The following is a 12,609-nucleotide window of genomic DNA, read 5'->3' as shown; positions in this document are numbered from 1 at the left end:
GACCAGCAATAAAGTAGATGAATTTTGTACAAAATAACTAAAATAGACTAATTAATACAGAAAAGTTGCAGCCATATTAATCCACAGGTGAAAGGTTAGTATTTGTGATATTTATTTAGATTAGCAGTTTTTTTAGGGCTCACTGTTAAATAAAAGACCTTTCTCTTCCTTGGGTTCAACCAGCAATCTTTATTATTAATGCTTCTTGAACCTACGGAAGAAGAAATGTCTCTCAAACGCTAGCTGTAATAATTCTTAGTACAAATAAAAAGTATATCCCAACAATACTTACTTTTTGCCTCTCTAATAAGATGGTTAGGATACAGGGGCAATTCTAGTGATGCCGCCCCCTGCTCCCCAGGGGTTACTTTTACTGCACCAGAGTGGGTCCAGCGGGGCAGCGTCACTAGTGCTTTTTGCACTAGAGGAGTCAAATGTCCAATTTAAATAACAGAAATTTGGATTTTAAAGTTACCAGGAGTGCCTTTTTGCCACCCCTGTTAACTTGTGGGCTGCTCCAGTCTGAGGCGAATTTCTCAAGTCGCCTCATGGTGGCAGCGCCCCTGTTAGGATAGGTTAGGGACCTGCTCAGAGAGTCTACCTTGACGTGGTGGCAGGCTTGATATCCTTTGGCCAAACATATGTCATTTTCCTAAAGTACCAGAATGATTATTGGATGCCATTCAGGTTGTACAGAACTACACGATTATTGATTCTGGAGTCTTGACCACAGAAGAAACCAACTGAGATGACTGAAGATAAATCCCATCAGCGAATATTTCCTTTACTCAGTTTGATATTCCTCTTTCTGTAATAAAGTTATCCAGGAATCCTATTGTTATGGTGTTTTCTGTGTATCATACCATTTATTGGCCAACACCTCCACTGAGTTATACCTTAGTAATCCTAGCATCACAGATATAGGGTTGCCACCTTACCCCTTTAAAACCAAACACATAAGGAATACACAACCTGCATGGCTAATTAGCAATTCATTTAGATGCATGATGCATGGCTGCACATAGGTCAGTTCAGTCTGCAGCATCCATCTAAATGAATTGCTTATTAGCCATGCAGGCTGTGGATTGCATATGTGTTCAGTTTTAAAGGGGCGAGGTGGCAACCCTAGGTATGTGTCTCATTTACCCATCCATGGATAGATTTACTATAGCTCTTGTACAGAAAAAAAGGATAATATAGAGACACTGGCATTTGAGCAGGAGTTTGGCTTTTTATATGGGCTCATGGAATATGGCTCATGGGTGAAAAAAGTTATAGAATGGCCAATTCTAAGCAACTTTTCAATTGGTCTTCATTATTTTTTTATGGTTTAGGGGTTATTTACCTTCTTCTTCTGACTCTTCTGACTTTTCCAAATGGGGGTCACTGACCCCATCTAAAAACAAATGCTACAAATGTATTGTTATTGTTACTTTGTATTCTATTCAGGCCCTTTCTTATTCATATTCCAGTCTCTAATTCGAATCAATGCATGGATGCTAGTGTAATTGGACCCTAGCAACCAGATTGCTGAAATTGTAAACCGAAGAGCTGCTGAATAAAAAGCTATATAACTCAAAAACTACAAATAATAAAAAATGAAAACCAATAGGAAATTGTCTCAGAATATCAGATTAAAAGTTAATCAAAAAGTGAACAACCCCTTTAAGCAAAGAAACTCTTTCGCTGGGGGACTGATATGCCATATTATACCAACATACTATCAATGAGAAAAAGTCACCGAAATTCTTGCCATGTCACGAAAGGCAGAAGACTATATCCACAGAAATGCTTGTTTGTTTAGGGTTGTAACCTTTACAACTGCAATGGGTGAGGGTGTGGATCAGATTGCTGCATCGGCAGATTGGAGGGAAGCTAGAATGTCTGGAGGATGCAACTGTGGTCTGGGGGTAACTGGGCAAATTATGGAAGGTATTAAGAGGGGGTGCCTGAACTGAACTTGGGGTTGAATATTTAATACTGGACCCACTGGTAGACAATTTTATTTTAATTGAACCCCGATGTGCTTCTCACCCAGTGCAAAAAAGTCCAAAGTGCAAACAAAAATGCAAAAGATGCATGACTTAGCTTAAAAAAAATCCAAAACTTCAGGGTCCCTGGCCAAAAGCCACAAAAAGATCCAGAGTCTTCAGACTCCAGTTTGCCAAGGCCAAGGGGAGCCCCCTTATCCCCAACTGCCTGGCCAAAAGGCACCTCAGGGGGCAAGGGTCTTCAGGACGCCCTTTGCCGCAAAGTCCCTCCCTGTCCAATCCGAAGGCCTTCAGGGTCGAGATAACTGATGGACCTCCAAATAGGGTATGCTTTTGACCTGAAGGCCAATGCACCGAATGCGAAAGTGTAAAAATAAGTGCTTAAAGAATAAATAGCAATAAAAATTCATTCAAAAAAGTGCAGCAGTGTGCTGCCCCAGTCAGATTTAAAAATTGTCTAAAAAAGCTGGGGTTTAAGAACACCCATTGGTAGACAATATTTTACATGCTAGGCCAATGTAATGCATCCTGGGTATCAACTCTACCCCTATGTATAAGCCCTATACTTATTAACCATTTAATTCATAGCCTTCACCCCCCTTGCTGTTGGTAAGGTTTATTATTCATGCCTACTCCCCAATCACAGACCTCTCTGCATTTGTCACACTCCTCTTCTAAACAATAGGGAAGGGCTGAATTGCCGTCACACAGATGTAGAGGAGAGACCATGACTTTTGAGTTGTAGTTCAATAAAAGCTGTAGGAGAGGGAGGTATAGGTTGAGGATCAGGGCAAATCTATGACCTACCATAACGCCAGCTAGGTATTCATGTTCTCTTAATGAAATAATGCTTATGCATCAGGGCTGGAACTAGGGGTAGGTCGATTAGGTGCCCGTCTAGGGTGTACAGGTACAAATTGGGGGCAATATGAGGAATTGCTGCTGCTGGCTCAGGTATATAGATCAACTTATCTACAAAGCTCTGAATTACGGGATGGCCATCTCTGATAGAGTCCATCTAAATCAATTAATTCACATTCCTAAAATGTATTCAATTTTTTTTTCTGTAAATTTAAAACAGTATCGCCACCTTGTACTTGATGCAAATTAAGATATAATTACATCCTATTGGGTTTATTTAATGTTGAAGTTATTTTTTTTTAGTAGACTGAAAGAATGAAGATCCAAATTATGGATAGACCCCTTATCTAGAAAACCACAAGCCAACTTAACTGAGATATGCTTCACTAAAAATGTGTGCAAATTAGTGTATGTCTATGTGTTTTACTAGGAAAATAAAGTCAAAATAAATTCTAACACTAGGTAATAAGAAATATTTTCCATGAAACTGCTTCTTCCCATGTAACTGTGTTCAAGCCAATTTTCTGTGCATTTCCTTTTTAGAGTAGGAGTTAATAATGAAGCATTATGAGGACAAGAACTACATTTTGCATGAATTTGACTGACTATAAATTTTCATAACATACAATGATTAGTGTAACTTGATTCAGAGCTATTTGCAGGAAACATTTTGTTCTTGAAGGGACTTGTAAAACCATTTACTCAAATGGGTAATTAATGACAATATCAATAGCTGCAGAATTACCCTGTGGCACTGAAAATGTTTTATCCTAAAGCTATTATAGTAATACTCTGGAAATGTAAGATAACAACGTGCTCTCTAGTCTGGTAGCGATGTTCTGTTGCTTCTCTGGCACTGGCATAAACTGGTAAATGGTACTGCCAATATTTTTTTTTAATCTAGTACAGGTATAGGACCTGTATGGGACATCTGTAATTTGGATCTTCATACGTTATGTCTATTAGAAAACCATGTAAACAACAGATTGGTTTTGCTTCCAATAAGGATTAATTATATCTTAGTTTGGATCAAGTACAAAATACAGTTTTATTATTAAAGAGAAAAAGGTAATCATTTTTAAAAATGTGGATTATTTGGATAAAATAGAGTCTATGGGGCAAATTTACTAAAGGGCGAAGTGACTAACGCCAGTGCCGGGCCAAGTCGGCCGGGCGCCCCAGGCAACCCAGCCGACTTTGTCGCCTCCCCACTGTTCTCGCCAAGGATGCGCGAAAGACCTGAGGCAGCGTAAGTGCGCATGCGTCGAAGAACGGGATCGCGCATGCAAATACTCACTATTCAGTACCGCTGCAGGTTGAGGGAACAAGGGACCGAGCAGGGGATGGCGTCAGAAGAGGTACATGCCTGGCGCCCCTCTGCCTTTGCGCCCTAGGCACATGCCTCTTCTGCCTACCCCTAGTTCCGGCCCTGACTTACGCGGACGAAGATTCGCCAGCGTGACGTCATTTCAGTACTTCACTGATTTACTACCGGTTGCTGTCGTAACTTCGCTATCGAAGGAGATAAACTCTAAATGTACTTCGCTCCCTAACGCCTCGCGACTTTGCGCTCTGGCGAATGGACATAACTACGCAAATTCACTAAGATGCGCATTTTACTGAACGTTACCTCTTGCGCCAGACTTGCCTTCGCCACCTCAGACCAGGCGAAGTGCAATAGAGTAGATAGGAGTTCCTAAAAAAATTGTTGAAAATTTTTCTAAGTCCCAAAAAACACTGGCGTCTTTTACTTTTTCAGGGTGATAAACTGAAAAAGAGCGTAATTTTTTTTGGGGGGTAACCGGCTTCCCCCCTACATTTCCTAACATATGGCACATAAACTATACACTGGGCACATGTATAGGGCAATATAACAACTTTTTTTTTTTTATTAAGGTTTCTCGGGCTTGTGTAGTGTAATGTATTTGCTGCAACATATATTCGTCCATTCACTTCCCGCTGTATGCAAATGAGGCAACGCTAGCGCAACTTCGCTTGCCGCAGTAACGCTAGTCGCAACTTCGCCAGTGTTCGGCGCCCTGGACACAACTTCGGATTTTAGTGAATTAGCGGTTTCCTGGCAAATCTACGCCTGGCAAAGTGTTGCGATGTGAGCGAAGTTGTCACTGGCGGATTTTTGGAGGTTAGTAAATTTGCCCCTATGGGAGATGGCCTTTCAGTAATTTGGAGATTGCTGGATAACAGATTTCTGGATAATCCCATACCTGTACCTCCTTTATTTTACCCACCCCTTCTACTGAAGGGGGAAGGGGTGGGCAGCCTAAATCTATAAAGTCAATAATAGTGTCACACTCACACTAAACTGCTTGTTGAAGCGCCGGTGGACGGCTGTGTTCCTCTCTGCAAAGGTATAACATAAAATCCAGCAGCACTCCGATAAGTGAATCAAATATTTATTTGTGCCACTAGCCAATCGACGTTTCGGGCTATTCCAGCCCTTTATCAAGCCAAGTGAACAGTGTAACAAACAAGCTTAAATATGTGGTATAGGGGGGAGGGGTTACAACACACTCCCCTCTCCCAATTGGGACTCAATTCCCAGCATTCCCAGTGATACCAGCTGTGTAAAGTTCATTATAGTGAAAAATACATTAAAGTGAAACGTTTAAAATATGTTTAAAACATTTATGTAAAATTCTACATCATTTCTTGGGATTTGGTAGTCAACTCATAATCCACATGTTTTGTGATTGTGTTACACTGTGTACAAATATTGTGTATAAATAGTGGTATAAAATATTTAAAAACATCAAATTCTGTTTCTATTGTTAGGAATCACTCACAAATGTCTGGGATACTAGATATCTACAGTTGTCTGGACACCAGCAAATCCCAGGATAGAGGTAGTAGAATTCTAAAAAGGTAAAGTTGAAAATATAAATATTATTATTAAATACATATCACTAGGTATAGTAGAAAATTCAAATTGAAACAGTCATTGTTACACATTTAGCACGATTCTTTGGAATGACCGATTCTAAATAAATATTTCAGGGGTATACTCTTGGTTTAGTCCACCAGGGCTCAACGTACCTAATTTCAATTTCCATTTCATTTCCAATTTTTTGAGCATTTGCACTCTTTCTCCTCCATGTCTTAACGGACCTATGCTGTCAATGACTTGATATCTCAATTGGCTCACTGTGTGTCTCGCTTCTGCAAAGTGTGCAGGTATTGGTAGGTGTGTATAGTTATAACGAATATTAGATTTATGTTGTTTAATTCGATCCTTCACTTTCTGTGTTGTCTCGCCAACGTACGCTAATCCACATGGACATTTAATTAGATATATCACATAGGTTGAATCACATGTGAATTTTTTTTTGATGTTAATCTTCTGTCCCGTATGCGGATGTGTTTGTCCCTTTGTAATGTTGTTACAGTTGGCACAATTGAGACAAGGGAAAGTCCCCATTTTGGGAGTTCCCAAAAATCGTTGTGTCCCTTTTGTTGTGGGTCCTTTTGTTGTTGTCCCTCCCCCCATAACAACATATTTAAGCTTGTTTGTTACACTGTTCACTTGGATTGATAAAGGGCTGGAATAGAGCGAAACGTTGCTTGGCTAGCGGCACGAATAAATATTTGATTCGCTTATTGGAGTGCTGCTGGATTTTATGTTATACAACCTGATTCTATAGGCACTTGGGGAATGCTGGAAGTTGTAAGTCCTTGCCAGGTCAGACATGGTGCATGACAGCTGTCTTGCAAATTCCTGTTCCCCCTCTCACTCTCTCACTTCTATAACAGAAAATCCAGCGATAGCAGTCGATATGATTAATACTTTGAGAGGGAAATACTAAGGTTAAGGCCTGCTCTGACACTAAGGGTGTTATTTACTAAACCTAGATTAAACTCAAATTTGTTGTGGAAAAAAAACTTGAATGTTTACAGATTTATTATACCCGGAAGCTGCTAAAAGTCAGAATCTGAAGATCCGCCATCTTAAACCTGCCGAGGTCATGTATAAGTCAATGGCAGATGCCCCTTTTAAAATTTGAAAACAGTGGGATCTGCACTAGGCTTTGTCCAATAATCAGAAAAATTTGGGGTTTTCGGGCAATAACCCGAAAAAAAGCGAGCAATACGGGCGTCAATTCCTGAAAAATTCATAAGATGTGGGTTTATGCTCGATTTTATCGAGTCTTTTTTCGACCTGACTTTTTCGAGTTATTTTATTGATACATAAGATAAAATCGTGGATGTGAGTTTGGTCATTTTAGTAAATAACCCCAATAATGTAAGCAGGGGCGATCTGTGGGCTGCTGCCGTCTGAGGCATAACCCTGATGCCGCCCCCTCTCGGAACGGTTCAAAAGGGGCTGCATCACTAGCGCACAAGCGCGTACTGCGCTTTCTGCACTAGCAGAGCCGAATTTCCGGTTTAAAAACCGGAAATTTGGCTCTTGAAGTTACTGGAGGCGGCTTTTTGCCACCCCTTGTAACTGCCCGTTCACTTACGCCTGAGGCAAGGTGCTCACCTTGCCTCATGGCAGGAACGGCCCTGAATGTAAGAATGCAAAGCACTTGCTAGTAAGGCACATGGGTTAACTGTCATCTGTGTGCCCTTTAAGACATTCCTGCCAGTTAGAAAGACTGTATGTTTTTCAGATTTATTTTATTTCATCCAGAAAGGCCTAGGCAAAGTGAAGCCCATCAAGAGGAAATGAGATCAAGGAAGGGAAAGGAAAATCAAGATGTGCAGTCATTCAGGCTGTAATTAAATTTAATAGCCAGTTTATCCAGTCCATAGCCAGGCTGCATGGTGAAGAGATACACAATGCAGAGCCTATAGCAGGAAATCATTTGGCAATAGTTTATCCATCTGGAAAAAAGAGAGACATTGCACGAAACCAGCAAGTGTGAACAAAATATTCATCAGTATTATATGAGATTACTTTATCATGCAATTGGGTTTGACACATATTCTATTACACATAATGCACTGTATCCCACAAAGAATGCAAATGCAATATCCAGAGAGGGAGAGAAACAATGGGCCTTTCTGCCACTGACACGCTCGTCCCAAATGCTCATGATATTAAACAAATATCTTACTGATGTTGTTCTTGGTTTGGGTCTCGCTTTCGTTTCCGAATGCCTTAGTTCCAAGAAAGTGCAGTGGAAGTAAACAGTCATTTAAAGGGGAACTAATGTCTGACGAGAACTTTCCAACTGCACCCGAAATAATAGTATCAACTAACAGAATGATGGCAGAGCTACACAATGGGGCTCATTTGTCCAAAATTGCGCTTTGTGCCACTACAATGGCCCAGTCTCCTGTATTAAATCGTGTGCATGCGCCCCATTACAGAATCAAATGCAGATGCCATTTTGACGCTGAGCTCCCATTTTCAGCAGAATTACATTTTGGTGCATCGGCTGCAATTGCAACAAACGCAACTGCCCCAGCGCCGATAATTATGCTGGAAATTTGATTAAAGATGCTGTATAATTTCCTGGATTTTACACCATTGTTGTAGGTTCCCTGAAACATGTAAAATGAGGGTTCAACTGGTATTTCAGTTTTGTTCGACCTGCAGCCCCAGTTGTTGAACGACATCTCCAATAATTAGGAAAATAAAAATAGAACTCTACATTTCCTTAAGTCAATCTTATTGTATTTGATTATTCACCAGTGACAGTGACAAATTATGAATGAATGATGTCCTTCTGTCCTTCAGCAGTAAGCTGCATCAAGGTATCATGGCTAGGGCTATTGCAGAGAAAGAGTTAATAGTAAACATGTTTTTACTTCTGTCTCCAGTTGAATATTTATCAGACTGCTAATCTAGAATACAAAGTAGACCCCAGAGACTACAACATGCTTGGCCACAACATTAATTCCTGTTATTTAGCAGTACGTGTCTGCATTGATTGTTTTGACTAAAAGCAAGAATAAGCAGCCACAACTGAGAGGCACGTAGAAGTTTCGCCACTATCAGCAGTTCTACAGCCAGGTCTAAACATGAATTGTAGGGTTTCCTCTGTATTAACAATCACAGGAATATCAATTTCCTTTGAAAATATAATCATCTCTGTTATTAAGCGTGCATGAAAGCCGAGGAGATTGGTCATTGTCTTCATAACACTGCTTCATCTGTGTCTTCGTTTGGAATCTGCAGACTGTCTGCACGCCTTCAAAGGACACCATTTTTTCCCATTTAAATAAATGATTACCCTTTCAAAATTATGTTTCACATTGCCAGCAGTGGAACGGAACCACATCACTGACATTTCACTAGCGTGTGACTTGAATTATTTAAGCTTTTAAATTCTTGATTACACCTCATGCTTACGTATCAGGGCACAATCTAGAGAGTATTATGGCTTGCAAAATGAGAAGAGCAAACTCTATCTTCAAAATCTATTACTTGGTGCTTTTGCTGACAGGGTGTAATGTTTCAAGCTGGAGGTTACCCAGGGTGCTTATTTGATGGTGCCTAAACACAATCACAGCTATAAGATGAAATGCAAATTCAGATACAAAAAGTGCTGCAATCATGATTTTATAGATGCAAAATTAAATTAAGAACTCAAATCCCCTAGGGACCCCGTAAAGTAAATCATTAGAAAAAGAGACATTACAAACAATGTATTCTGGATCAAAATCCACAAGCCCTAGTTTTATAAGGCTCCATAGTATATACTTTTCTATACAATTAAAAGCAAAAGTTTGGGCACCCCTTGCAAAATTACATATCTAGTTACACCATGTAACACCTTCCTACCTCTCAGCTCCATCACTGGATTTAGGCACAAGTATCTGGCAGAGGACTGGGTGGATTTCTTTCTGCACTATTTTATGTACTTCTGTATGTAGGCACCCATGGGCCCATGGGCTAAAGCTGCCAACCAAGGCACCTGTATGGTAAATACGGCCCTGGAACTCATCTATAATGTCTGTGCATTCGTTTAGCACACAAGGTGAAACAGAGCAGCAATTTTCACTTAAGTCCCATCAACTATCAATATAGATTATAGGATAAAGGGCTTTTATAGCTGTATAATTGTTTTGGATAAATTTACTAAACACAAATTTGGTCCACTTATGTGAAGCTATCTCCTTTGTCCAATGCCTAATGACTTCACATGCTCTTCCTTTTTATTTTTGTCTGTACGGTTCTAATTCTTTTGCCATTAACTCTAACTACAGACCAGATGGCTGAATTGAAATTGAAGCCAGGTTAGGAAGTGCTATGAGAATTTAAATTACATTTTGCACTTTTAGCTACGACAAAAATAGGTCCATAAACATTAACTATATGCCTGCCTCTGTGGCTGTTATAAGCCCACATTCCCACAACAGCAAGGAATTTAGCTCCACTTGACAATTCTGGAGACTGAGATCCCCAGATTGGAAGTCCTTTTTCTTTATCTCTCTCTCTATGTAAAATTGCCACTAAATGGCCAGTGGGGTGGGTTAGTGGATGAATCCTTATTGGGAAAAGAGCCTGGCTAATCTACTTGGTAGACTGTACTGGAAGAAGAACTATCCAAGAAATCTTAGAATTTTCATCGGTCTTCCAAACTTTATACATTGCTAAGCAACACTTTATGTTGTTGGGAACAACTTAATACAACTTTATAGCCAAACTCTAGTCAATATGTCTTGTTTGTGAAGTTTGGTGTGTTCTCTAGAAACAATAGTAGTCTGAAAGAATTATCAGAAAGTAACATTTTAGGCAAAGTTATTATGCTTTTCTTGATTTTTTTCAACGTTTGTCATGAGGTAGTGTAATAATCTTACCATGTGATCTGGGGGTATAATTCACGCACTGGCACCGTAATTATCTTGACATGTGTTCTATGTTTGTTTTTATTAAATTGACATTGCATTTACCCTACCATGAGTTCTTGGTGTACAATACAAATGAAATATTCACTGCATTTATCATTTTGTGTACAAGTTATGTGTTCTGTCGCTTAATCCGTTAAACTGGCACTGTATTTATCCTAAAATTTTCTTGATATTGTATATCAAGCTGACGTTGTATCCTGCACTTTCTTTATGTATCATGTTGGTTATGAATTTTTATGTGCATTGGGATATTTAAAACAACGTAAAAATGTCATCCTTAATTGTTTTTTTCTAGTTAGCCTCCCCAAACACACAAACCACCCTCCGCCTATGCATATATATATGACATTTCCTATAACACTTCCTATGCATTGCCACTTTGGTTTATATGCGCCAGAGGCATTAAAATGTCCCTTTTTAATTTAACACACTGTCCTGAATAGCTTTAATTTTAAGGAGCTAACATCATCACTAACAAAACATAACAGGGTCAGAAAATTAAAAAAAAATCCTTTCTTGACACAACTATAATAATGGCCTGTGTACTTCTTGATTTTGTCTGCCCAGCTGGGACCCTTTTAAATTTAAATGTATACTGTATATGTTTTATGAATGAAATGAGAGCTTAGTCCTTGATATTTGGGTAAGATAGATCTATCTGCAGTACAAGAATGGAGCAAAGGTGTCCCGGTGAACACAAACAAGGAAAATTAACCTTTGCTATATATAGACTTGCTGCAGATAAAAGAAATGTAATACATGCAAGTGCTTTTCCTACAGGATAGTACTCATAAATCACTAGCTGGTTGAACTTACCGTAGTGTATTTTCCCAGCTGACATAGTGAGGGAAAGGTCTCTTGATGAGCTTTTCTGATTTTCTCTGTCAGGTCATCCAGCTCTGCTGTCATCTCGTAGCTCTCTATGCACTCTTGCTTTGAAGGCTCTTTCTTCTTCTTGTTTCTGTCATTTCTGACGGCTGGAGGAAAGATGAAGACACTTCAGATATTGCGTTTGTAACTGAGATGTTATGCAAGATCATGTCCAAATGTGTGAGAGGTGGCATTTAATTGCTCCTACTGAAGGGAATATGAAATAGATACTACTGAGTGAATTGCTGATAAATGAGCATAAGGGGATAAGACGCTCATCGCTCAGGCTTGTTATAAGATAACAAACTCATCACATTAGCCAGGAAAATAAAACACTGGTTATGTATCTGAAGATGCACTATAGAATAACATTGGCCTGCCAGAGTTTTAAAACCAACAGATCTGTTCAAATGGTTAATAATAGGGGTGTTCTGTCTATTATTGTAATGGGAAAAATGTTTATTCAGTGAAGCACTGGAAACAAAGTACTTTTTTACATTAAAGGGGCATTACACCATTTATTTTCCCTAGGTATTTATCCAATGGAAACAGGCGCGGGCAGCGGGGAAAGTAATAAAAGTTGGTAATGGAAAAACTATTCGCAATGCGAAAAGTTATGCCTTTGCGTGAACAAATTTTGCTTTGCGTGAATTTAATATAGCTTTTGCGAACCCGGAAACTGTTTAGCGACCACTTCCGACAGTGGAAGACCATTTGCGAATTTTATAGTTTGCACCAATGCACATGTAATAAAACTTCTTACTGAATAAATCATTATGTTTGCTCCAAGAGAATACGACACCTTCAAGCACTTCTTAAGAGTGCGCAATTAAAATTTGCAATGCGCAATTAAAATTCACAATGTAATAACAGTTTAAGGAAGAATATTACATTGCGAGATGTGGATTTTTATTCTTATTGGTGCGAATTGTTTTGATCTTTGTGACTTTTATTACATTCCCCCGGTGCTTTATTAAATTTATTTTTGATTTTTACTGCAAGTACTTTTTTTGCACTCATGTTCTTCCAATCAGTGCCCGGCTGCAGGCCCCACACAAAGCGGACATGG

General features: G+C 39.3%; 1 protein-coding gene across 2 annotated transcripts in view; it reads right to left on the bottom strand.

The window, feature by feature from the left end:
* rarb.L (retinoic acid receptor beta L homeolog) overlaps positions 1-12,609 on the bottom strand; it is a 620,347-nt gene that overhangs the window by 32,990 nt on the left and 574,748 nt on the right. For both annotated transcript variants that reach the window (XM_041566005.1, XM_018267461.2), the window contains one exon: positions 11,487-11,647. In XM_041566005.1, the coding sequence (XP_041421939.1) occupies positions 11,487-11,647 (161 nt within the window). The remainder of the gene's footprint in view (positions 1-11,486; positions 11,648-12,609) is intronic.

Source organism: Xenopus laevis, chromosome 6L (genome assembly GCF_017654675.1).
Source record: "Xenopus laevis strain J_2021 chromosome 6L, Xenopus_laevis_v10.1, whole genome shotgun sequence".
NCBI classification, from domain to species: Eukaryota; Metazoa; Chordata; class Amphibia; order Anura; family Pipidae; genus Xenopus; species Xenopus laevis.
This window is presented reverse-complemented; position numbering and strand designations above follow the sequence as displayed.